At 50.9% G+C, this 25342-nt stretch overlaps 11 protein-coding genes across 11 annotated transcripts; 5 read left to right on the top strand and 6 right to left on the bottom strand.

Moving 5' to 3' along the window:
* The first annotated feature begins 366 nt into the window (after positions 1–366).
* Positions 367–2063, top strand: aglA (putative alpha-galactosidase). Its single transcript, XM_025622414.1, has one exon. The coding sequence runs from the start codon at positions 475–477 to the stop codon at positions 2041–2043; it is 1569 nt and encodes a 522-aa protein (XP_025484371.1). The 5' UTR covers positions 367–474; the 3' UTR covers positions 2044–2063.
* Positions 2064–2951: 888 nt separating this feature from the next.
* BO87DRAFT_372943 (uncharacterized protein) lies at positions 2952–3705 on the top strand. Its single transcript, XM_025622413.1, has 4 exons — positions 2952–3152; positions 3226–3308; positions 3366–3407; positions 3468–3705. Exons 1-4 carry the CDS (start codon positions 3084–3086, stop codon positions 3586–3588), a joined length of 315 nt encoding a protein of 104 aa, XP_025484370.1. The 5' UTR covers positions 2952–3083; the 3' UTR covers positions 3589–3705.
* Positions 3706–4268: 563 nt separating this feature from the next.
* BO87DRAFT_350444 (S53 family peptidase) lies at positions 4269–6678 on the top strand. The gene is made up of 5 exons (XM_025621075.1): positions 4269–5485; positions 5534–5675; positions 5724–5817; positions 5872–6175; positions 6234–6678. Exons 1-5 carry the CDS (start codon positions 4590–4592, stop codon positions 6583–6585), a joined length of 1788 nt encoding a protein of 595 aa, XP_025484369.1. The 5' UTR covers positions 4269–4589; the 3' UTR covers positions 6586–6678.
* Positions 6679–7132: 454 nt separating this feature from the next.
* BO87DRAFT_372941 (uncharacterized protein) lies at positions 7133–8709 on the bottom strand. The gene is made up of 4 exons (XM_025622412.1): positions 8468–8709; positions 8349–8416; positions 7569–8295; positions 7133–7512 (listed from the first exon to the last, which is right to left on the bottom strand). The coding sequence occupies exons 1-4, from the start codon at positions 8664–8666 to the stop codon at positions 7244–7246; spliced, it is 1263 nt and encodes a 420-aa protein (XP_025484368.1). The 5' UTR covers positions 8667–8709; the 3' UTR covers positions 7133–7243.
* Positions 8710–9472: 763 nt separating this feature from the next.
* Positions 9473–10901, bottom strand: BO87DRAFT_350437 (intradiol ring-cleavage dioxygenase; the record flags this gene model as incomplete). The annotated part of the gene is made up of 3 exons (XM_025621074.1): positions 10502–10901; positions 10125–10449; positions 9473–10076 (listed from the first exon to the last, which is right to left on the bottom strand). Exons 1-3 carry the CDS (start codon positions 10743–10745, stop codon positions 9473–9475), a joined length of 1173 nt encoding a protein of 390 aa, XP_025484367.1. The 5' UTR covers positions 10746–10901.
* Positions 10902–11103: 202 nt separating this feature from the next.
* Positions 11104–12368, bottom strand: BO87DRAFT_403652 (uncharacterized protein). Its single transcript, XM_025625793.1, has 4 exons — positions 11819–12368; positions 11513–11605; positions 11347–11436; positions 11104–11283 (listed from the first exon to the last, which is right to left on the bottom strand). The coding sequence occupies exons 1-4, from the start codon at positions 11901–11903 to the stop codon at positions 11171–11173; spliced, it is 381 nt and encodes a 126-aa protein (XP_025484366.1). The 5' UTR covers positions 11904–12368; the 3' UTR covers positions 11104–11170.
* Positions 12369–12582: 214 nt separating this feature from the next.
* On the top strand, positions 12583–13486 carry BO87DRAFT_350436 (class I SAM-dependent methyltransferase; the record flags this gene model as incomplete). The annotated part of the gene is made up of 1 exon (XM_025621073.1): positions 12583–13486. The coding sequence occupies one exon, from the start codon at positions 12583–12585 to the stop codon at positions 13438–13440; it is 858 nt and encodes a 285-aa protein (XP_025484365.1). The 3' UTR covers positions 13441–13486.
* A 606-nt stretch (positions 13487–14092) lies between these two features.
* BO87DRAFT_421998 (uncharacterized protein) lies at positions 14093–14835 on the bottom strand (the record flags this gene model as incomplete). Its single annotated transcript, XM_025627088.1, has 2 exons — positions 14093–14412; positions 14475–14835. 2 exons carry the CDS (start codon positions 14833–14835, stop codon positions 14093–14095), a joined length of 681 nt encoding a protein of 226 aa, XP_025484364.1.
* A 3505-nt stretch (positions 14836–18340) lies between these two features.
* BO87DRAFT_134360 (sugar porter family MFS transporter) lies at positions 18341–20703 on the top strand. Its single transcript, XM_025618071.1, has 4 exons — positions 18341–18948; positions 19018–19094; positions 19147–20404; positions 20454–20703. The coding sequence occupies exons 1-4, from the start codon at positions 18579–18581 to the stop codon at positions 20654–20656; spliced, it is 1908 nt and encodes a 635-aa protein (XP_025484363.1). The 5' UTR covers positions 18341–18578; the 3' UTR covers positions 20657–20703.
* A 512-nt stretch (positions 20704–21215) lies between these two features.
* On the bottom strand, positions 21216–22837 carry BO87DRAFT_455574 (phosphotransferase family protein; the record flags this gene model as incomplete). The annotated part of the gene is made up of 2 exons (XM_025628663.1): positions 21376–22837; positions 21216–21323 (listed from the first exon to the last, which is right to left on the bottom strand). Exons 1-2 carry the CDS (start codon positions 22792–22794, stop codon positions 21216–21218), a joined length of 1527 nt encoding a protein of 508 aa, XP_025484362.1. The 5' UTR covers positions 22795–22837.
* Positions 22838–23131: 294 nt separating this feature from the next.
* On the bottom strand, positions 23132–24087 carry BO87DRAFT_421995 (acyl-CoA thioesterase; the record flags this gene model as incomplete). The annotated part of the gene is made up of 2 exons (XM_025627087.1): positions 23132–23908; positions 23974–24087. The coding sequence occupies 2 exons, from the start codon at positions 24085–24087 to the stop codon at positions 23132–23134; spliced, it is 891 nt and encodes a 296-aa protein (XP_025484361.1).
* Positions 24088–25342: the final 1255 nt, after the last annotated feature.

Raw genomic sequence — 25342 nt, 5'->3', positions numbered from 1 at the left:
CACCGATAGATGTAACGTACACGCTATGATTCCAATGTCACCACAGAACGGAAATAATCGCTTCATTCGTTCACCCGGCCATCACGCTTCAAGCAAAGCGAGCCAACTCCTCGGCCGGTGCTGCGGGGAAGATAAGCGAAGACAGATGGTTGGACTCGGACTCCGCGAGCTGCAGCTCCAATGGCACCGTGGCATCAATGCAGGCAGCCGCCAGGGTTTGGCTGCAGGTGTCAACCACTAGTACTCTGATTGCTCGAGCGGGGAAGACCTGGGCCGTCAGACAATCTGCTGCAAGGGATGGCCTGCTGAAGAGTCCGTTGCTTTTGTAATTTAATTGCTGTCACCAACCTTCACCTGGACGTGACATTTATCTTCACGACACTGAATAAAAGGGGTGTATAATGACACAAAAATTAGTGAACATCATGAAAAAAAGGAACCAAAAGCATATTGGTGGCTGCGACACTGGCTGCAATGCTTCCCTGGCAAGCATACAGCTCCATCGAGCGCTCCAGCCTCCTGCCAACACCACCCATGGGATTCAACAATTGGGCCCGCTTCATGTGCGACCTCAACGAGACTTTGTTCACCGAGACTGCCGATGCAATGGCTGCTAACGGTCTGCGGGACGCAGGGTACAATCGCATCAACCTGGATGACTGCTGGATGGCCTATCAGCGATCCGACAATGGATCCCTACAGTGGAACACGACAAAGTTTCCTCACGGCCTACCCTGGCTAGCGAACTATGTCAAAGCCAAAGGCTTCCATTTCGGCATCTACGAAGATTCCGGTAACATGACCTGTGGCGGATACCCTGGATCCTACAACCATGAGGAGCAGGATGCCAACACATTTGCTTCCTGGGGAATCGACTATCTCAAACTCGACGGCTGCAATGTCTATGCAACCCAAGGCAGGACACTTGAGGAGGAATACAAGCAACGCTACGGACATTGGCACCAAGTTCTCAGCAATATGCAGCACCCACTGATCTTCTCCGAGTCAGCCCCGGCATACTTTGCGGGTACAGACAACAACACAGACTGGTACACTGTGATGGATTGGGTGCCAATATACGGGGAGCTAGCACGCCACTCAACTGATATCCTGGTGTACAGTGGAGCAGGTAGCGCATGGGACAGCATCATGAACAACTACAAGTACAACACCCTTCTTGCACGCTACCAGCAACCGGGGTATTTCAACGACCCCGACTTTCTCATTCCGGATCATCCGGGCCTTACGGCGAATGAAAAGCGGTCGCATTTTGCACTGTGGGCTTCTTTCTCGGCTCCTCTCATTATAAGCGCCTACATACCCGCGCTCTCGAGGGATGAAATTGCCTTTCTGACGAATGAAGCATTGATTGCGGTGGATCAAGATCCCCTGGCACAGCAGGCCACGTTGGCGAGTCGCGACGACACCCTGGATATATTGACCCGTAGTCTGGCGAACGGCGATAGACTGCTGACCGTGCTTAATAAGGGTAACGCAACTGTAACGAGGGGAATTCCAGTGCAATGGCTGGGTCTGGTCAATACTGGCTGTACATATACTGCCGAAGATCTCTGGAATGGCGATACCCAGAAGTTCGGCGATCATATAAAAGTTGAATTAGCCAGCCACGCAACAGCAGTCTTCCGGCTCAGTCTGCCAGACGAATGTTCTTCGGTAGTCCCAACCGGACTCGTTTTCAACACAGCATCGGGCAACTGTCTGACCGCCGCCTCAAATTCTTCAGTCACATTTCAGTCCTGCAATGGAGAGGACTCCCAGATCTGGCAGGTGACATCGTCAGGAGTCATTAGTCCACTATCGCAGACGGCACAATGTTTGACTGCCGATGGAAGCTCAGTGAAGCTTCAAGCATGTGACAGCATTGATGACGACGGCCAGAAATGGACGTATGTAGTCAGGGGGAATTTAAAGAATGCAAATGCAGATAGTTGCTTGACGGAGGGACCGGTGCAAATGAAGTCGTGTCTGGATGAGAGGGGTGGCCAAGTATTTGGCCTCCCGAGTGGCGTCCAGTTGTCGTAGGGGAGTAAGGGGAGAGTACGGGGAAGCAGAGGCATATGTGATTTCACAACTAGGCAGCTGTTTTATGTTGATATCTCAACAGCTACAAATGAGTGATATACGTCTCAAATGGTATTAGTAGGGGCACATGGTTTATTTTGCAATTGTTCCCGCCAATTCTCAATAGTCCCCTGTGTGTAGGAGCGCCCTTCAACTTGGACCAAGTTTGACAGACTCTAAGTAGGTAATTGAAATGTTAGTCAACAAGAGTCGCATAGTTATAGCATACTATACCTTGCTCTGTGTCTGGAACCTCGAGGGGCTAAGGCTCTGGCCATTCTTTCCCCAGGTTCGCCAAGCATTGGACCATGAAAGGTAGCTGGAATGCATTGGGAGATGCGGATTGTCCAATAGTCATATTCAGAATGTCATTGCGATTAGACCTGCATTCCTAAGCACGTGCATATCTTGAAATATGCTAATATCTTCTGCGAACCTTTATTCACCTGGAGTGCAGTCGACATAAGTCCCGCCAATAACATACAATCTCTTGGTCTTGAGCGTATCCTGAAAGCACGATCAAGGCTGCCTACAGAAGATCTTCCTAAAGAAGATTGGAATTACTCCGGTGGGATTCAAATCCTTCATATCAGCTACGGAAATGAAACGGCTGGACAGCAAGTCGCCAAAGCCCAGCATTCTTCGGCGCTATATCCACCAATGGCTCCACACAACGCAGGGTAACCCTCAACCTTAGAGTCCCATAGCTATTCATAGTCAACGCTTGATAGCCATCGTATATTGAAACTCGAGGAATGTGCCTCAACGGTCTGCACTGGAGCATAACAATGGCATTGTTGTATCGGGAACATTCCACGTACTTAAACACTTGACAGCGCCTATCATTGGAATGTACTGTACTGGGGTTCCTCAAGACAGGTCTGGCCCTGACGGGAGCTATTATAAATCTCTTTACCCTTCAGTTCGCTTCAGCATAGAAAGTCAAGTCTCCACAATAATCTGAATCTAATCCTTCTATCTCTGACACAGTGAACGGCATCATGGTTTCCGCCAAGGCTATTATGTTCACGATGATCACTGCGGTGATGGCGCAGAACAAGACCCAAATTGTATGTATACTTTCCGAATAATATTCTTCACATTAAATCAGTGAATTGCATTATCTGATTGAAACCCTACTAGGGCACCACGAGCGAATTCCGCGTCTGCACTGTAGACGCAAGACCCATCTACTCCGAATCCTGCATCCCCCTGAACCAAACTGGGTATATATCATACCGACAATCATTGAAATAGAGCCCGCTCTGACACAAGAGAAATAGGTCAACTCAGTTCAATGTTGCGGTCGGCTGTCGCCAGTATGGGTATGACCCCCGATTCCGAAACAGATGTGACCTATCTAGCTGACCGATCATCTCCTGTAGAAGCACGACATGCACCGGAAATTACGATACGGTGGGATACCGGAGTGACTGCTATGAGAACAGCCGGTTCTTCCAGAATTTTGGTACGATAAGCGGGAGCATTTATTGCTATCCTTCTTAGGGGACGATGGGTTGTTGAGACCTGTCTGAAGAGTCCGTGGGCACTATACGGGACTATAATATGCTTGGAGGGTATGCTTAGCTAGGTAGTGAATGAAACTGACTTGCTATTTCTGAGCAGCCTGGGTGTGGCATTATTAAGTGATAAGACAATATTGGGGAAGTTAGCAGCTTCTCACAAAACACCAAGACAACTCATATTACGGTCTTGTTTTACTCAATGTTCTGCGCATGTGGGTTGGTATCGGCAATTCCCGACGATATATTGGACACCCCACGTTGAGCGAAGGCCATCGACAGCGGTAAGCTCAAGGGATCGTTGGGGAAGAGGGACTCAGCCGAGAGAAGCCGCGAGAATTGTCCGCTGGTAACCTGAGTTCAGACCCACGGTCCCAGAGAGCGACTATTGGAAGCGACGGTACAGTAGCGGGCATTAGAGTGGATGATCTGGAGGCACCGATGCTTGTTCGCCGGCGCTAATTTAGGGCCATCGCTTAGAAGAAGAAAAGAACGAAGGTATTCCTCCGCCACGGCAGTTTTATCAGGCGTCGGAAATACTCTGAAAGACATGAAAAAGCGAGATCAGTGCTTTTAAATGGGTTTGAGTCATTGTCCATTAATTGTCTTACAAGATCAATGGCAGCATGGCGTGGTTTGCATGCAACATGTTGCAACAACTCAATTCCGACGATCACCGTCGGACTCCGGGTGGGAATCAGGGTTGGAGACCCATTGCTTATCACAACAGCCGACGCCAGTCGCTCTGGGGTGCATTTGCAGAATTCCCTTGACAAATCAGCTTTTCTTCAGTACCTCCCGGTCCGAACTGACCCAGTCTGCTAGCAGTTGGAGACATGCAATGATGCCATTGTCTCGTCCGATAAGCAAGGGCGGCCAGTCCCCCGTCCCTTCTGTCTGACTTGGAAAAGTTATAATGTCCGTCTCGCCGGCCTAGCGGTCAATTCGAACTCTTCGTCTGTTGTCCCTCTTAATTTCTCCAGCATGCGTTCCTCCGGTCTTTACACAGCACTGCTGTGCTCTCTGGCCGCATCGACCAACGCGGTTGTTCATGAAAAGCTCGCCGCGGTCCCCTCGGGCTGGCACCATCTCGAAGATGCTGGCTCCGACCACCAGATAAGCCTGTCGATCGCGCTGGCACGGAAGAACCTCGATCAGCTTGAATCCAAGCTGAAAGACTTGTCCACACCTGGTGAGTCGCAGTACGGCCAGTGGCTGGATCAGGAGGACGTCGACGCGCTGTTCCCAGTGGCCAGCGACAAGGCCGTGATCAGCTGGTTGCGCAGCGCCAACATCACCCATATCGCCCGGCAGGGCAGCTTGGTGAATTTTGCGACCACTGTCGACAAGGTGAACAAGCTTCTCAACACCACCTTTGCTTACTACCAAAGTGGCTCTTCCCAGAGATTGCGCACAACGGAGTACTCTATTCCGGATGACCTGGTCGACTCGATCGACCTCATCTCCCCGACAACCTTCTTCGGCAAGGAAAAGACCAGTGCTGGCCTGACCCAGCGATCGCAGAAAGTCGACAGCCATGTGGCCAAACGCTCCAACAGCTCGTCCTGCGCCGATCTCATCACGTTATCCTGCCTGAAGGAGATGTACAACTTTGGCAATTACACTCCCAGCGCCTCGTCAGGAAGCAAGCTGGGCTTCGCCAGCTTTCTGAACGAGTCCGCCTCGTATTCCGATCTTGCCAAGTTCGAGAGACTGTTCAACTTGCCGTCTCAGAACTTCTCCGTGGAGCTGATCAACGGCGGCATCAATGACCAGAACCAATCGACGGCTTCCTTGACCGAGGCTGACCTCGATGTGGAATTGCTCGTCGGCGTGGGCCATCCCCTGCCGGTGACGGAGTTTATCACTTCTGGCGAACCGTGAGTATTACTCCTAAGACAGCACTTGACTTGAAGCTAACAATGTAGTCCTTTCGTTCCCGACCCCGATGAGCCGAGTGCCGCCGATAATGAGAATGAGCCTTACCTTCAGTACTACGAGTACCTCCTCTCCAAGCCCAACTCGGCCCTGCCCCAAGTGATTTCCAACTCCTACGGTGACGATGAACAGGTAAGACCATACATCTCTCTCTGGAGATCTACATGCTAATCGGATCAGACTGTCCCGGAATACTACGCCAAGCGAGTCTGCAACCTGATCGGACTCGTCGGACTCCGCGGCATCAGTGTCCTCGAGTCATCCGGCGACGAAGGTACACTGCTCACCACCATCTTCCGCTAAAGCATACTTGCTAACACCAGCGCAGGAATCGGATCCGGCTGCCGCACTACCGACGGCACTAACAGCACTCAATTCAATCCCATCTTCCCCGCCACTTGTCCCTACGTGACCGCCGTGGGAGGCACCATGTCCTACGCTCCCGAGATCGCCTGGGAAGCCAGTTCCGGCGGATTCAGCAACTACTTCGAGCGAGCCTGGTTCCAGAAGGAAGCCGTGCAGAACTACCTGGCGCATCACATCACCAACGAGACGAAGCAGTACTACTCGCAATTCGCTAACTTTAGCGGTCGCGGATTCCCCGATGTTTCGGCCCATAGCTTTGAGCCTTCGTAAGCCCACACCCCTCTTCGATGATACTACAAGAATAGGACCTAACAAGGTTCACAGGTACGAAGTTATCTTCTATGGCGCCCGCTACGGCTCCGGTGGTACTTCCGCCGCATGTCCCCTGTTCTCTGCGCTAGTGGGCATGTTGAACGATGCTCGTCTGCGGGCGGGCAAGTCCACGCTGGGTTTCTTGAATCCCCTGCTGTACAGCAAGGGGTACAAGGCGCTGACGGATGTCACGGCGGGACAGTCGATTGGGTGCAATGGCATTGATCCGCAGAGTGATGAGGCTGTTGCGGGCGCGGGCATTATCCCGTGGGCGCATTGGAATGCCACGGTCGGATGGGATCCGGTGACGGGGTTGGGACTTCCTGACTTTGAGAAGTTGAGGCAGTTGGTGCTGTCGTTGTAGATTACATGTCTGTATTTGGGATGAGACTTTGTATGTGTTATGATGTGATAGTATGTGATAGTATGTGAGATATGTGTGAGATGATTTTTGAACTATGTACGATTTCCATATGGCTTGCTTTCTGCATGGTTCATAAGATGACAGAGGTTTTAGTAGAGATTTCGTAACCGCTTTTGTGTCTCATGCATCGTGACGGACAAAGTCCACAGACCCCGACGCGCCCATTATGAGTGGCTGATAAGGACATGCATCATTACTCCGTGGAAGCCCCGAAATTACACCCGACAGGGGTCAAGGGGCATATACCCAATTAATCACTTACCCCGCTTCTACCACCGCATAGGGCTGAGCGATGCGATGGTGAAATGGCCACCGATTTGCCGATTAGCCGTAGGGCCAGTTGTTGATTCCGGGATCACCCTACAACACATGCTTCATGCATAGGTGAACAGTGCTATTCGTCCATTGCCGCTGGTATCCGGATGTATCTACCCTGGATTCCTCTGCTAGTCTAATGAGCTACACACTATATCTGCAGTCAATGCAAGAGGGCCAGCAAACTCCGCTATGCCAGTGCAACCCAACTCCATCGGCCGAGTATGATATAAAACTCATTATTGGTGTGATTATAAATTAATCGGAAATGTACGCCTGACCCTCACTTGATATAGGGCGGAAGTATTTCAGGATATAATGGGAACGGGTCATCCATACACTCTAACGGACATTCGCCCCGGTCATACGACACCTGCACGGGAACCCGCAGTCGCAAATTCGCACTCCTCGAGTTATCTACATCGACCGAAACGAAGATGGAGAGGCTGTACCGTCGGGAGATGTACGGATGGGTAAACGTAGGAGGGAGGTAGTCGGGCGTGTCGAAGTTGAGGATCAGGGGGGTAGTTGCTTGGTATGTTGTCGGTTTGTCTGTCATATCATACAAAGTCAGGAGTGGTAAAATGTACTGAGAGCGCATCACGTACCCTGATTGTTAAGATCGCAGTCCTCCCATGATGCGATACGCAACTTCCGCGCCTGTGTACAACCCGTTCCTGTCGTATTCGCAACAAGCTTGAAATCCAGCAACTTGTTGGCGTCCCCCTCTAATGGGAGTCGATCTTGCGGAGACACAGAAACAAATGTCGTCGCGCGAAGAGAGGTCTGGATGCTGGCATATATCCCGTGGACATTTGCGTGTTGTTCCGACGGATCCAGACAGCGGTACTGCCATTTTAGTGGAACTACCGTAAACACCATTCCCGAATTATTTAGGTACAGTGGGGCAGGTTCCTCCGTCTGCACAGACAGATAGTATAGGTCGCGGCGATGTAGTCTATCGCGAACACGTCGTGACGATGCGAGGTTATATTCGCCAGGAAAGTCGGGAATGCAAATGGGAGGGGCACACTCTCGAGCCGGTGCAAACGTTACTGGCGCTTCAGTCTCGGCGATGCATTCTTCGTGGTCGAAGAGTCGGGCTTTGAGAAAGTATTCTATGCGGCCTTGCCCGCGCAGTATAAGATCGTTGGAGTTGTAGACTGGCATGGGTTTGAAGGAGAGAGATGGGGGTAGGAGAGTGGTGTCATATTCGTCGGACGAGACGGAGTTGGCGGTTCGGGGGATGTTGAAGTGGAAGGGGTGTAGGAGGGTCCGTGAAGTGTTGGCAGTGTTTTGTTGTGCCAGTTCGCACACATCAGATGCTCGGAGGAGCTGAACTGAGTTAATACAAAGATCTTATCGAGAAGGGCGCAAGGTCATTTTACTGTGATATTCTTTGCGAGTCGCAGCAGCTGTGTTGAGACATTCAGATTGACTGCTGTTGATAGATGACCTGGTATAGCGGGTTAAAACCGGAGAATAATTTCTTCAATGGGAAATTTACCTTCAAAGGTCACTTCGACGAGTAATTGTTGCGATGAACTGGCAGTCTCATTGCCTGGCATCGATACAATGACATTGCCGTCAAGGTGACCGTCTGTGATGACATGGCTGCTGCTTGCTGAGAGTACCTCTGCATAATCTGACGACGTACAATTTCTCCCTGATTGTTGATTGACTTGAATGTGAATTCGCGGAGCCATCATGAATGTTTTAAGGATACCACTGTGACCATCTTCGCCGAAGGAAGCGGATAGTTGTAGAGGAAAAGTGAAAGAACCCAGCACGCCGAGCTAGCCCGCTAAGAATCAGGTGAGCACGCGCCGGAGGAAATTACTCTTCGAGACATGGACTGTCGCAGTTTAGTAGGTCATCGTGCAGGCTGAAATGACGCTATCAGCCCGTCTGGCCCCTAACAGGGATGCATCCTCCCTCCCGATAGGGCTGAAGGGGGCTCGACAGGGATCTGAGGGATTTTCCGGATTGTTGGCCGCGCCCCGTGCAGCAGGTTCAGTCATGGTGCCTCTTGTCCAAGCTTCGACTAACGCCATAGTGCTTACTAGCACAAAAGCTTAGCATACGTGGCTAGAGAATTGATGGACAGGATTTGTTGCAATTTGCACGGGTCTGGGCGTTGACGTTGCACAGCAGCTGCTGATAGTCGGTCAGATGGAGCACGCTGTCAGATTTTAGGGGCGCTTTGGTGGTTCTATCGGCGGCGGGTCATAGTTCCGGGCTCACTCTTGCCGAGGGTAGTCTCGGTGAAAGGGGCTGATCGGGTGGACGCATTGCAATCCATACTCTGTGTTATGATATAGAACGAGATTTACATCATCTAGGAGGGAAGAGGCTGTTCGATATCGGAGATGGGGTATAGTATTCCCAACGTTTGATTTAAGACTAGTAAGTAGTCTATTGTCTAACCACTCAATACATATATGAGAAAAATGTTGTACAGTAGAAAGTAAATCCCGTCCCGTAGACGCACGCTTAGCGATTTTCAGAATCCTCAAGCACTGGTAGAAGAGGGCATAGCACCGGACATGGACATGGAACCCGAAGGAGCACCACCACCACCAGAGCCACCACCCATGGCAGCGCTGTCCGAGTTCTCGTGACCGCCGTTCTCATCGTAGTAAGCAGCAATGCTGTAGTAGGAGTTGTCGGTGTAGTCGGCAGTGGTGTTGATACCGATCTGGATCCAGGCGAACAAACCGTCCTCGATGCTGTCACCGAGGTACAGGAACTCCGGGAAGGGGTCGTAGGCGCTGGAGGCCTGCTCGACACTCCACATGTCGTCGGCATTGCTAGTAATATCTTGGGTGTTGGTGGTGTAGGGGTAGGTGTTCTCAATAGCGGTACGCAGGACCTCGTTCCAGAAGAGCTGGCCGATGTGGGCGACGCTGCCAGTGCCCACTTGAAGGGTGCCGTTGTTGCGGTTGATGGTGGAGTTAAGGTGGGTCAGGAGATGGGTGTGGATGGCGCGGCCGTCGTAGTGACCGGGGAAGATGGTCTGGAAGGTAACAACACCATCCTCATCGGTCTCTTGAATACCACGGAGGAAGGTCGAGTCCCAACCGTCGGCGGCGTAGTTGCCACTGGTGGAGATACCACTACATACTTAGCTCTGATCAGATGATAGGATAAAAAAAGCACCATACCTGTAAACACCGGTAGCGTTGGCGTTCCAGATGTCGACCAGAGCACCCTGCACAGGCAGGCAAGTGTTGACATCGATGTACTGCACCTCGAGGAAGAGGTCGACACCATCACAGTACTTATCCTCCTTGACGTTCTGACGGATCACTTCACCCCAGACGTAGTAGGGGCCATCAGTGATGGTGGGAGTGAGGATGGAGCTGGTGTTGGCGCCGAAGATGTCGGCCTCGGAGGTCTGGGGGGAGTAGTCAAGGAGTCCGGTCTTGTTGTGGTTGATGGCTTCCCACTTTTCGAGAGCCGCGAGGTTCCGGCGGAACTTGTGGGGAGCTATCTATGGTTAGACGATGCAATCACGGTTTGCCAGTTCAGGCCTGCTTACCAGCAGTCACGCCCCTCTTGGAGCGCAGCTCACGGGCAGTGTTAGCGCGGCGGGAGACGGAGCGCTGTTGAACCTGTCTAGCCTGGTGGCTGTTGGAGCAAGCATTGACACCATGTCTGGCCTGCTCAGCAAGGGCATCGCGAAGGCGAATCTCCCGCTTGACGGCCTCATGGTCATGTTTCTCGCCGGGGTGGGCGAAAGCCAGAGTGGCCGCGGTGAGAGTGAGGAGCTTGGAGACATGCATGATGAAGCTATTTGAGTGAACGAGGTGATTGAGCTGCGATCGTGCTGTTGATGGCCTTCGAGTCGTGGCTGATGGTCATGATATTTATGCTCGACATTGTTGATGCCTCTTCTATAGCCGCGTCATCCAGTCCCATACTGGCGTGGCCGTCAGGCTACCCTGTGAGCCGTAACCGACTCCCTAGTAAAGATATCTGATATCTCAACTGTCAGGGGACTCGTCATCACGTACCCTGGCGGCAATTGGAAACCCTAGAGGGACTCCGAGATGCCGGCTGGGCAATGGAAGCTTCTTGGCGCCGCGTACGTGGATCCGCAGCGGAGGATAGAAGCTCAGGGAACTTGACCCTGGAAGGTGGATGATCGACACGCATCACGAATCATTGTCATGCAATTAGTACACATGGAGCGTCTGACGTTATCAGATCAGGGATCCGGACAGCGTCCGCGGGTCTGGGGTATTCTTCGCGCCTTGGCTGTTGCTTCCGCCGATTCTGGATGGTGGCTCAGTGGTTTCATCTGGCAAGCCAAGGCCAGGGCTGATTTTTAGTCACTGTCATTGACACTCTATCTGTGTAGTGATTCGTAATCTCTTCAATGACCTAGATTACGGGAGGCTGTTGTTGCGTGGAATATGGCAGGGTTTGTCTGGTTGTGATCTTGTCCGGGCTCCGCGGTGTCCGAATTTTCCCCTGCAACGGTGGAGTTATGCAAAGAATAGAAGCACGGGCCGCCGAATACACCTAAAATTGTGTTTCCGAAGCAGACCTGAACCGAAGCAATGTGTGCGCGAGGCGAGGCGCAGTGCAAAACAGAAGTGGTTGCGTATAGCTTCTTTACGTCTTGAAACGGCAATGATTGCTGCACATCCGGTTCAAAACTGCCGCTTAGTCAGATCCTCCGTCTTCCTCGGCCACTGAAGGCTCAAATTCGGGCAGTTGTGGATGCTTTCCACTGCCATCCCCGAGCCGATGACGCACAAACCATCCGCCCTTGTTATTCGTCGCGCCGGAAGAAAACCGTCGGAGCATGACTTGCTCCCGTCCCTGGTTCAGATGTGATATTTCGGTTAACGTCTAGTGGAGCTCCACCATCCAGTGAAACTGCCAGAGGAATAGTATATGTTGTGACGGGTTCTGGACAATCTGAGCGCCTGCATCGCATGACACGCATGGTGAACTCCTGGACGTTCAACTTGATCATTGACAGAATCTGCGCCCGCTGGACATAATTCTTCAATCTCTGAGAATGATCAAGGCTGCGGTGTTGATTTCTTGCAAGGCTCTCTACCTTCAGAGATCGGAGTAAGGGTGTAAAGACACTTCAGTCTTCACACACATATTGTCCCCACGTCGGAATAATCACCCGAACCCTGTCCTAAGCCGTAGGCAGATGGTGTTGTATCACTCGCACATCTAACCTTCTGGAAGTCATAGCTAACAACGGATCATGGAGCGTTTAGCACGTTTGGTCGTGTCCGTCAGAAGTTGGGGAAAGAAGCACCAGAGAAGAAAATACTAAAATGCAGGACTGGGCGCAACCTGTCTTTTTTGGGGTTGGGAGGTGCTGTAACCCGTATAGGGCGCGAACTTTATGAGATCGAGTCTGTCGCTGAACACTTGACATATCGTGAACCTCTAGATACTCACCGCTGATGAAACAAGTAAGCTTGCGTGTGATTATATTGGGAGCGGGTGCATTAGTGGCCTTCATCTGCCAAAGTCGGGCACACTGATCGGCGCGCATCCCCCAGCCACCGCATCATTGACCTTCGCCCCGAACCCCTGCTAACCAGACCACTCCTCAACGTGCAAGGATCAAAGGAACCTAGTACTATTATGGCTTCACCCAAAACCGAGCTTGACTATCGCGTTACCGACGACGTCGGCTACGGCCTTGGTAACGAAACCGCAGCCGCATTTCGACTCAATGGAATATTTCACTTCTGGAAAGAGCACCTCGGCTTCAACATCCACCCGACCATTCGGGAGTCCTTGCAAACCCCAAATCCCCGCATCGCAGATGTAGCCACAGGCACAGCGATCTGGCTCATAGACCTGGCGAAGGAGCTTCCCGATGCGACCCTCGACGGGTTCGATCTCACCCTCGACATGGCGCCCCCGGTGGAGTGGCTCCCACCAAATATCACCTTGCGGCAGTGGAATATCTTCGAAGACCTACCAGAAGAGTTAGTGGGACAGTTCGATCTCGTACATCTGCGACTACTCCTACCAGTCATTCAGAATGGCGATCCCTCATCAATCATTCACAAGATCACCCGCATGCTAAAGCCCGGAGGATGGATCCAATGGGATGATTTGAACATCCAGGAGGCAAAGATCTTCAAAGCCAGGCCCGAACTCAAGGTTGAAGCGTTGGGATACCTCTCTCGTTTTTGGAATACCGGCGAACGGCAGGAATGGATTGGTCGTCTTCCGCAGAGTTTTGACCAAGAGGGACTGAAAAGAACGAGCATTGATCGATATGAAAATTTGAAGCAATATCTCAAGGCCGACTGCGAGGGATATATCGTGACTTGCGAGGAAACTGCCCGGACACTTGCCAGGAAGGGCAAGGTAGATGAAGCGAAAGAATTCGCTCAGATCGTTCACCAAGCATCGCTGGAAGCTGCGGCTGGCGCTGCCGTGGTGGCTACTAGGGTCGTTTGTATTGGGCAAAAGCCGGTTGAGCCGTGAACTAAGCCATCACCCGGAACGAGGTAGACACGCTATTTAAGAGCCGGGTGAAGATGATTTTGATTGAGGGGTGGGGTGTAAATACATGGTGTGGTTTGCAGTCCATGTGGTGGGACACCCTTTCTCCATATCACCAAGAAGAGGACTTTTGGGCAGAGATCAAAGTCTATCTGAAGATGATAAGACTGCACTGATGACATTGATAATGCCAGTAGGAAATATTTCTCGTAGTTCAAGACGTTGTCGTATCTCCATCAATGCCGCACACCTGCACATCAGTGCTACCCGTTTCGTGCCACGAATAGCGTCATCACCGTCAGCATACCCTCATATAATCCATAGCACACTAGCTGCATGTCTAATTGGCTCCAGTTGCTGTTCAGTGTATCACAAATAACCTCAATTTGATTGTCAGTTAGTGTAAGCTTGTGTGACCACCCATTGGGCTCAAATAGTAAAAATAGAAAATATCTACGGAGTACGCAAAACCGATATATTCTTTCTTCAACGCCATTCTTCCCTATTATATATAATGCACCTTTCTTAATCCTCCGAGTTCTACCAAGGATATGTAAAGCATCTCCACCTCGAGATATATAGTTGAAGCATCATCAAACCCAACAAATCCCAGCTTCAAAGGATCCCACCACATCTACGAACCATTCTCACACCTCCTCAAAAGCTCCCACAAATGTGGCCGCAAGAACTGCCTCTCCAGCCCCAGCGTCTCCGCCAAATACGACCGCCAGTTATCCTCCAAACAGAGCAAATCCTTCGGCTCAACCTCCCCGAGCGCCTGCACAATCATGAACCCGAGATAAGTATCCTCGTCCTCGAACGGTCTCGAGATCTTCAGCCATCGCGACCCCGGAAAAGCATGTAGAATGTCCCCATCGATGCAGCGGCGCTCGAGCGCCTCGTAATCATTGTCGTCGCAGTGAAAGGTACAGGTTAATAGATAACGGTCGGGGCCTATGCATACATTGGTTGATTAGCAATGATGTACGTAGACGTAAACAAGTTGGCATACATACCAGTATTCCCCTTCTCATTCCCCTCCCCGTTCTTTAGTATGAAGAGTTGCTGGAAGATTCTTGTGTCAAATTCAGCAATTTCTAAACACGACTTGGTCGTGCCCAACATGCTGTGTGTTTTCGGGATGCGGGCGAAATTTTCCGGCTCCATGAAATCTAAATCGTCGCAGTCGTATGCGGCAAGCCAGCGAAACTGTTTCTGGGGCCCTAGAGCTCGGAAGAATTCTCCTTTTGTCACGGAGCCTGTCTTTAGGACATCGGGGACATGATGTTCCTGGTACCATTTGCTGAAGACCTCGTCTGTGACGGTGGGATCTCGGAGGCGGGATGAAGCGTAAAGCCAAAGTTTTGAGGAAGACATTGTTGTGACGCTAAGAGACTGCACAGGGTACTGGAATCGAATATCCTAATCACTCGAATGCGTCCATATCAAATGCGAAAAAGAGAACGCATGGTCGATAGATATGTTCTGACATGGTCAATCGTTACCTCGCTCGGGATCAGAAACAACGACCTTGTTAGGAAACCACATTGACCTCTCGAATTGATATCAGATTGTATCGTGAAATGTGCGATGCGTCATATGACGCTATTCCCAGAGTGCCCGACGCCACGTAACTGAGCGACCAAGATCTTGCGTTGCACTACCCGGACACAAGAACTCTGGCCGTGCTTGCTCAACTTTCTGGTCACTAGATCCCACCAATGAGTGTATATGGATCAACGATGAACCATGGAAGTCCCGTTCTTAAACTAGGCTAGTCAGCAATGAGTAGTAGTCTCCGTCGTAGCAAGCTGGTCGAGAAGTCGATGCGACATCCTGTCAACGCATTGCCATCCTGTATACACCTTGACCGACATTTCATGAGCTGAGTGAAATCACATATGTACTGATCATCGGGAAAAATAGCAATGAAAAGCAGACTTGAGTCGGAATAAATTGTACCATAAACACGATGATAGTCTTTCGCTAAATCACTTCATGAAACCTTTTCAGAGTGGTTTCACTGGCCCCCTGCGAATTTGCAAAGTTAGATCAGTGATCCACCCAAACTGGGTTCTGGACCTGTCATTGAAACAATCCGGCATGGATCGACATCCAACTGCAGGCAAAACGCATGTCACACTCATAACAAATGGAATTTAGGAGGCGATCATACCGCCTACAATGATCTCCCTCTTTGCGGCAATTTCCTGCTTGAGGCTCTAGTTGAATCTAGGCCACCACTCGTGCTGAAAGTATATCGATTATGGTCACACCCAGTTTCACCTGAAGTTTGCGTTCGGCCCCAAAAGAGTAGGAAGCAGATAATAATTGGCGTTGTATAAGCCGGTCGCATGCTTTCTCCTTCCAAGCACTTTCCTCGTCCCATGCCGAGGTTTCAGAAAGTTGCTCCATTTCACAGATGATGCTATTATCTCAGTCACTCAATGTCAAATTCAAGTTTCAGATTCTTGGATCAAAATCCGTAGTTTAGACTTCTTGTTGCTGTCATATATGCGATATCCAACCCTGGTATCTAGGTTAGTTGCACACACTATACAGGCTACTGTACGATTACTTCACGACCAGCCTGTCACGCCTAAAAACCGCTCCCAAAACTGGAGTAAGCCGCGACCGACCAAGAATAAGGTCTCTCCGAAATACGAGAATTAAGCTCAGAGCATAAGGGAGTAGATATTGTATCCGTACCTGCGATGCCGTTCTCAGTGCCATGGTCCCAACGTGAACACTGCCAGTGCTGTTTCCTTGCGCACTGTCCCCTCCGGCAGTGGCTGCGGCCGGAAAAAGGGTGATCCACCGCATTACTTCAGGAGAAGTCTGTGGAAAGTCAAAGATCCAAGTGGCTTACTGGCGTGCAACTTGGCGAAAATAGTTACTTGCTTATCTTCATGGTGGCTGAAAGTAGACGACGTAGCTGACACTAGCCGGCTTCACGTCGTGTGTAACCCCTTCCGCGCGTGGGCTATAACCAGGTAAGACTGGCATATAATGTCCAAGCATGAATAAAAACAAAACAGTCTTGATTTTGTGTTATCCGACTCTAGCTGCTCACTCGGTTTGGGAGGCCTAACACCCTTATTGGTGCAATCTGGATGTAACAGTCCTGCTAATTGTTCACCCAATCATCGGAAATGGGATGTATAGGACCACCCAAGGCGGGTAATGATCTTCGCCCTGGTTGTGTAAGCCCACCTCCTTGCTCAGCAATACGAGATATTATGCGACTTGTATATCTCGAGACAGCACGGAAATGTCAGGGCTCACTACCACGTGTATAACTGCTTTCCTACTCCGTAGCCCTCGACGGTATGCTGCAAAGCGCACCCGCACGAAATCGCTTGGGCCTGAGTTCTAGGTCGCAAGGAGGGTAATTGGCAGCGTATTCCCCCCCCCCCCCCCCATTTCTCCACCCTTTCCCCCGCAATCCATACATTTCGCTTGTATCTAGCGTGGTCTCTCATTCTGACAGCCGTCTGGATATCCAATTTGGCTCATTGCAGGATGCCCAATTAGGCGTACCACCTCTCAGAACACGTGGACTGATGCATGGACGTCTCAGCGGCTCTAGGACAAGTAGGAATGCTCATATCTGAGCCTTAAGGCTGAAGTAGGCGTCAGTGCAAGGTACTACTATACTGTCTTCCATGTGATGAGGAAGATGAGGGAGAGGCTGTCAGACCATGCCTCCCTGCCGGATTACCCCGACCGCTCTGTTTCTGTTTGACTCAGGAAGGCTTGCGAGCGAGTGGCAGCGATTGGAGGAGCCAAGGGCTGGGCGCGGTCATCTGCAAGCACCAGGAGCCGTGTTGGAAGCTTTGGTAGCTTTGGCCGGCAGCGCCACGTCGGATAGATCGGCCGCCACCTACGTTGCTCTGGATCAGATGGAACACCGCCAAGGGAGCCAATGCGACACAAGCAACCAATGACCCATGAAGTCAAAAGAGTTATTTCCCTCAGGACGAGTACAACTCCTGATCCTGATGTCGGGCAACCTGTAGGCGGTTGGATTGGGGCATCACCAAACGCTGGAGATCACGTGGCCACCAGTGGGGGCCTGAGGCCAATTACTCACCGCATTAGGAAATCCCGGCGTGTAAGAACCTAACAATGGTAACAAGAATGTGACAGGCAATCGATTAATTTCCCTAGCTTCAACTAACCCCCGACCGGCTCACGTTAGCTTTCCGTAGCGTGGGATTCCACTCAAATCATATCTCTTGTAAGCAACCGAAGTTGGGTTAGACAGACCCACGGCTGTCTCGTGGCCTGACCATTGCTGCATCCCGTCCATCTGGACTGGCCTACCAATCCCCGTGGGGTTTCCCCAGCCGGGGATCTGCTTTCACGCTATTCAATCGTCCATGTACAACTGACCTTATCCATGGTTGACTCTGGTATCCCCCATGTCCTCATACCTATCTGGGGTCATGTCATGCCGGCGCCCGACCGCAACCACAGACGCCGGCTTCGGTTGTTCCCCTCATCCCCTCCTTTGCGGAGACCGGCCACCTTTGATGCAATCCTCGAATGACGGCATGAAAAAGGGCCATCCTGATCTAAAGTGACCAATCCAAACCAGTTCTTTGTGTCCACATCGACTAGGATGTAACGGAGCCTTATGGTCAAAGTATTTCCTATCCAACCAGATGCCGCCTGGTTGGCACACGCGTAGCGGTCGGTAGATGCCGCATCAAAGAACTCAACGATTAGTCGAACTCTGTGCCCATGCGCCGTTTTGGCCAAGTCGATGTCTCGTCGTCATTCGGCAAATGCACTGACGGGATCCACCCCCGAGGACAAGGCTCTCGGGTGAGATTTGATAAATGGCCGTGGTCTCTCCCACCACCCCGGAGGACTTTGATTGACTCTGAAACGTGAAAAGGTGATTGTCAAGCCGCCCAAGCCCCAAGTCTTGCGACTGAAGTATGTTCTTGTTGGCCTCCAAGCCACAGTCGCGTAGAAAGTTTAAGGTATCGGCCTTCCGGTTCCTCTCCATTACTTGAACCACCCTCCCCGCTGAAGTGTGATTTGATACCTGGTCCGCAAGAATCTAAGCGCGTTTACTTTGTGGGCATCCTGTGTCTAGTTGACCTCTCACCATGGACGGAGAAGGGGTCACGGCGAAGGCCGTTCACAAGGACGAAAGCCCTGCCAGCGTTGAGCACGCTGAAAAGCCACAGCAACGACACGATGTCTTCGATATCGAAGGACGCTCGGGTGGTCTTAACGCCGTATTTGAAAACCCCTTGGCAGGCGTGCCGCGAGAGCAACTCCTCGACGACGTGGAGCGCTTCTGTCGCCAGTACGGTCTCGAAGCCCACTTGGACGAATTCCGCAAGGGCGCCTTGATCTCACAAAATCCGCAGGGCGCATTGGACCTCCCTGACCTGACCGAGGCGGACAAGGAGACCCTCCGGCGGGAACAGACGCATAAATGGTCGCAACCTTGGCAACTTTACTTCATGGCATGTAGGTGCTTATATCAGTACTACCTGTCATGACCTTTCTCATCCCAATGCTAACGATGCTTCTATAAAGCCATGTGCTCTCTTGCAGCCGCTGTACAAGGTATGGATGAGACTGTCAACAATGGCGCCCAGGCGATCTATCTTGATGTAAGTACTCTCTCGTCTTCATACTCAAGTGGCCCATACTGACAACCAGCAGGAACTTGGGATCACTGCACCCCGGTTTTCGGAACAAATGCAAGATTACCTTACCGGGCTTGTCGTTGGCGCTCCCTATCTAGCGTGTGCAATTCTCGGTTGTTGGCTCACCGAGCCTATGAACAGATACCTGGCGCGACGTGGGACAATCTTCTGGTCTTGCTTCATTGCAGCAGTGGCTTCCATCTGGGAAGGCGTGGCTAATTCCTGGGTTAACCTCTTCATTGCACGGTTTGTCCTTGGCCTTGGTATTGGTTCCAAATCATCGACCGTGCCCGTGTATGCGGCTGAATGTTCCCCGGCCCCCATCCGAGGTGCCCTTGTTATGATGTGGCAGATGTGGACAGCATTCGGCATTATGCTTGGTAATATCATGGGCGTTGCTTTCATGGGCGTATCGAGGGATCTCTCGTGGCGTCTTATGCTCGGATCAACCGTGGTCCTGCCCCTTGTTGTCTGCGCGCAAGTCTATTTCTGCCCGGAGTCCCCTCGGTGGCTTATTCAACACAACCGAATTCACCAGGCTTTCAAGTCTTTCCGCACGCTCCGCCCCACTGATCTGCAGGCGGCCCGAGACTTGTACTACGCGTACGTCCAGGTGGAGCTGGAACGGAAAGTCAACACCGGGAAGAACTTCTTCTCCATGTTCCTCGAGCTCTTTACGATCCCACGCAATCGTCGCGCCACGCTTGCTAGCTGGATTGTCATGTTTCTGCAACAATTCTGTGGGGTGAATGTGATAGCTTATTATTCCACAACCATTTTCGTTGATTCCGGATATAGTATCCAGCAAGCCCTATTGGCCAGCATGGGAACAGGGATCTTGAATTGGGTTTTTGCACTCCCCGCATTCTTCACTATTGACACGTGGGGCCGCCGGAACCTGCTGCTCTTCACTTTTCCATTCCTAGCCATCTGGCTTCTCTGGACTGGGTTCTCGTTCTGGATTGAGCCGGAGGACTCAACCAGTAAGAAGCGGGTGGCCATGGTCACAACGGGCATGTATCTGTTCGAGGTATTCTATTCCCCGGGTGAAGGACCTGTGCCATTTACCTATTCTGCCGAAGCATTCCCACTGCAGGTGCGTGAGGTTGGCATGTCATGGGCCACTGCGACAACATGGTGTTTCAACTTTATTCTGTCGTTCACCTGGCCTATGCTCCTAAGAGCATTCAAGCCTCAGGGTGCATTCGGGTGGTATGCCGCGTGGTGTGTGATTGGATGGTTCCTAGTCCTACTGTTCGTGCCAGAGACTAAGGGTAAGTGCGCGTTTTTCCATGGTCAATGGTCAGAGCTAACGTTAGATAGAACTTACACTGGAAGAGCTTGATCAAGTATTTTCGGTCTCGACACGCAAGCACGCATCCTACCAATTGAAGAATGCATGGTGGCATTTCCGCGTCTGGGTACTTCGGCAGAAGCTGGAGCCACTGCCCAGATTCTATGAGCATGCGGAGAACCTGGCGGAAGGGCACGCGGAGGGCCACCCGCAGGAGTATAATGAGAAATGATCGGCGCTGGATTATAGTATAGCTGTTGGTAGACGTGTAGTATCTGCCCCGGGGCTCTTTGACGATGATGAAGTTTAATGGCTGTGGTAATATGTTAGTTGATGGATGCGAGTGATAGTTGTTTGATACCTGAGCTTAATACTCGAGAATAATATCTGCTTTTAGTACTTTTGATAAGCATGGAACTCATAAATAATTTGTAGATGGAACTAGTTAGTGCGTGAGAGAAGTGTCGGATTGAAGTGGGTATCATGTGGTTGTGTGTTGATGATCTCAATCTTAGGAAGGAACGACAAGAACAACCAACTCAGGTAACTCTATCTGAACACTGTACAAGGTTGTCATATAGAGTATCCTCTTCTTTAGCACATGTCAGTGGGCCCAGCGATGTAGACTGTTATTCACTTGCAGATCTGATAAGCTATATAAAGTTACTAGTCATCACGCAGGGTCGTAGTTGACCCCACCGGACCTGAGACATATTATTCACTGAATGTCCAGGGTGGCCCTGCAATTTTGTCCACGGAAAAGCAAAGAAGATACTCGTTGTGAAACCCCATCACACACGACTTTGTCTCATCATAATACGCGCCGCGGTAAATGCCAGGGCTGTGATACCCAAGACAGTTGCTAGGAACAGGCTCCCGCTCTTTACCAGTTGAGGTTTCTATATTCGTGGTTAGAAAGAGTATGACATATAGAGTTCCGTTACAACTCACTTTATATTCCTGTATGAAGCCTTCCATTTCACTGGTCTGTTCTTCCTCGTAGGAGACAACGGTCTCATCTCCGAGCTCTGCATAATATTGCTGCAGTTGTTCTATCTTGGCCTTGACGAAGTCCTCACGAGCCTTATGCATCTCAGGGGTGGTGGTAGTGTTGTATACCCTCTCCGCAATTGACTTGCGAGGGCCCCAGCAGTATTCATCCAATAAGTCCCAGTATATCATATCGACTGACGGTACAATGCGACATGCCATATTGAACCACGCGCTTCTGTCCTGAATTGACCGGCGCATTCGTACTGACAGATTATGATCAGAAGGGTCAATCCCCAACACTGTCTCTTTCGCCTCCATGCACTGCAAGAAGAGGTCTGCTTTCGGTAAAAACTTCTCGAAGAACGCCTTTACGCCAGAGTTGTAGATGATCCGATGTGGTCGCTCCAGAAGTAGCCACCACGGGATACTGCCGGCAAATTGGGCCGGAGCCGCATAACAGAATTCCCAATCAATAATGCCGGTGATCTGAAGGGAGTCATTCACCAGAACGTTGCCAGGGCATAGATCATCGCAGAATAACTTGAAGGGTCCATAATTATCTTCAAGGGACAGAAAGTTCAGTGCTGACGCTTTCATCAGATGACGACAAGCGTATTTCTCACGACAATCTGTGGAATCATAGATACTGTTTCTTTGTTGTTGAAGATTCTTTGACTGCAACTCGAGAAGCGAGACAATGTAGTCTGTGGAGCTGTTATAGGTTCTCGGTGGATCAAGGTCAGTCAGCCCGCATGTCCGGACCAGCTCGTTCATAGCGAGGGTTAAGGGCCGTTTGGTCACTTGTGGCTTGCCAGTCACTTCGTTGTTAGCCAGGCTACCAATGCAATCGAAGTCGAGTTTCCACAGTTCCAGCAAGACCTGTGCCATTTGCCCGTACAGCGCCTTGAGCGCCTCCTCGTCGATATCTGGGTTGAGGGTTTCCTCCTTGTCGGATGAATCACTTGTCCGGAGTAGTTCCGACATCTTCCTCCCTTCGACCCAGGTCATAATAATGAAGGGACCCAGACCTGTAGGATTCTCGTCTGCTGTCCCGAAGGCAATCACTCGGGGAACGGGAATGGTCGTGTTGTCTGCGATATATGTCATAAGAATGGCTTCTCCGCGAACTTTCTCTTCCGGGAACATGGATTTCCCTGGAAGCGGAAACCGAATGAGCCAGTCATCGCCATCATCCTCCCAGTGTATACGCAAAATAAAGTTGAACGATCCGCTGTGCATCGACCGAAGCAAGCAATCATCGCGGTTGCGGTACTTGTTGGCCAGTTCGCAGATGCCGCTGGCGGATTTTGAACAGCGTTTCACCCATTCTTTCCTCAATCTTTCAAACTGCGCAAGCGCTATATCATCGAAATCCATCAATCGGAGAGGTTTGAGGTCTTAGGTGCTTCATGAGTCTTACAATGGTCGAGTAATGAATTAACAACCCTGCGAGGGATAGATTCAGACACCGCTTTGTTGACCTTGCTGCATGCAATGCTGTTGGTTCCTGGATCGGGTAGCGGGCTAACCTATTGCGGCTAGTCTCCGCATTGCCCAACAGATGCTAAATGTTGAAGTTGACCAAGAATAATCCTGAGAGGGAGCATGATAATCGTGATCTGAATATGTATTAAGTGCTGATCTATCGCTCTATCCTTCGCAGTGAACTGAGTTCTATCTATAACGGTCTATCAAATACAAACATATCAATCCTCTAGGCAAAGCCAGGCTTGGTCATCTTGTGAACATAGTCCTCCAGGAGCCTATCCTCCTGCTCAACAATCGGCTCCACAACAGTCATGCCCCGATCAATCTCGGCCTTCAAACGCTCCCACTCATCCGAGGTACCATTGGCAGCAGCGGTCTCCTTACGCTGAACGGCATCTCCGTTGGCATGACCATTCTCAGCGCCAGTAGCATGGCCATTAGCAGCCGTGGGGAAGAGGAACGGAGTGTACCCCGCAGCCTCGAAGGCATCCTTGGGAGGAACGGTGTAGCGGCCCTTCTTCAGAACGTACTTGCTGATGGACACAGCGTAGAGTCTCTTCTTCAGCGCCTCGGGATCATCCTGGCCCTTCTTTCCCTTGCCCGGCTTCAGAAAGTAGGTGACGATGTAGATCCACTTCTGGTCGAAACTGGCCACATGCGACTTGACCTCGTACTTGGCGTATGCGGGAATCTCTCTCTTGAAGGTAGTGTAGACGCTGCCCAGAATGAAACCCAAGAAACCCTTTTTTCCTTGTTCCTGCAGACGCTTTTCCAGGAGCGCAGCTCCCTTCACGACGATACTGGACATGAGAGCGGTACGGGAGACATCGAGATCGGAGAAGTAGGTCGAGTTGGATTTGTGCATGTTGAAGTCGAGTTCCATGATGGGGGCGCGAGAGTAGATGCTGACGGGCTCGAGAACCTCAGTGCAGGGACGGGCGGGCTGTTCGACGGCAGGGGTGATGAGGTAGCCATGCTTGAAGAAGTAGCGGTACACGCGGACCTGGGGCTGTCAGCAAATCGACATTCAAATAATAAAGGTATGCAAAGGGTCCGAATGCGACGTACATGCCAAATCATGGGGAGAGTCTTCAGGTTGAGCAAAACGAAGAAGATGGCAGCAGCTTTCCAGAAAGTGACGGACTCCCAAAGGGAGCTCGCCAACGAGCGAATGGCCTCCATATGGAGATTCTGAGAGCAAAAAAAGAAAAAAAAAATTAAGATCAAACGAAGGAATATGTACAGAAAGAAAACGACACAGTCTATGATGGTCTATGCATGAAGGATCGCCTACAACAAAAGGGCGGAATTCCAGAAGGCTTAAAGAAAGGCAGGGCGGCGGCGGAAAAACTTGCCGTGGGGCGGCTGGACCGATTAGTGATAAGCTCCGATAAGCTGCTGCCGAGGTTTGCCCCAAAAAGGGGTGTGCTTCCGTGCAAACTTTGATGCGCTTTCCACTGTCCCTGCTATATGCTTTGGCTGTGCACACTGCACAATTTGGGTTCCACTGTCGATCCCGATCGGGAAGTAGTTGTTCGATCATATGCCTGATGGTGCACCTACACAAATAGGTGCCAGCATGTAAAGCTCATAAGAATTCTCAATACTTGCCGTGTGGCAAGCAAGCTCTCCGACCACCCATTTTCTTTCATTCGACCATCACTTGTTTTGGCAAGGGGAGAGAGAGAGAGAGCTTATCCCTCAGATCCCCAACAGAATGTTGTTGGTGTCTGCTTTTCCACTCCACTGAGTAATGTGGAATTCGATCTGGTCTCCACCAAGTGCGGCTGGTAGCTCAGCTTTCTTCTACGCGCCACCATCATTGCACAATGGTGACATGGCACACTGAAAGAAGGACAGCTATATGTGTAGAAAAGATGTTCACAGCTGCACCTGATCTCTGCAAGTAGCTTTGGAAACGCAGAGGAGGTCGGAGATCTTCTGCCCGATATTAGCGGGGAAGCCGAAAGCTAAGTCTGTTATCTGAATCTGCATCTTCAGGTTTTGTCCAGTGTGAAGCGCACATGCTGAATCATAAACACTATGTACAATGTCAAAACGGTACCCTGTCTTTCAGAGAACCTAAAAGAAAAAGGGAGTATATTACCAAATCCCATTGCTTACCCCGCAATCCCGCCGGGAATATCCCCGGTCTCTCCTCTCCTGACGTGATGAGTATCGGGGTAGAATTGGCCCGATTGAATAATTAATAGTATTATTCCACCAATCCACCCGCATAGGGGCAGGCCCCATGGCACTTGGAGTTATTGAACCTGCATATGCGTGCCATTTCTGCATGAACATTTTACGCCACTTAACTCCATGTACTGTTTGCCGTTTTCTCGCGTGGTTAATAGCGCGAAATGGTGTCAAACCCATGATTCTTTAACCGGCTGGGCAGTTCAATCGCCGATGATATATAATGTGAGGATACGGC

The sequence above is a fragment of the Aspergillus neoniger genome (genome assembly GCF_003184625.1).
Source record: "Aspergillus neoniger CBS 115656 unplaced genomic scaffold BO87scaffold_3, whole genome shotgun sequence".
NCBI classification, from domain to species: domain Eukaryota; kingdom Fungi; phylum Ascomycota; class Eurotiomycetes; order Eurotiales; family Aspergillaceae; genus Aspergillus; species Aspergillus neoniger.
This window is presented reverse-complemented; position numbering and strand designations above follow the sequence as displayed.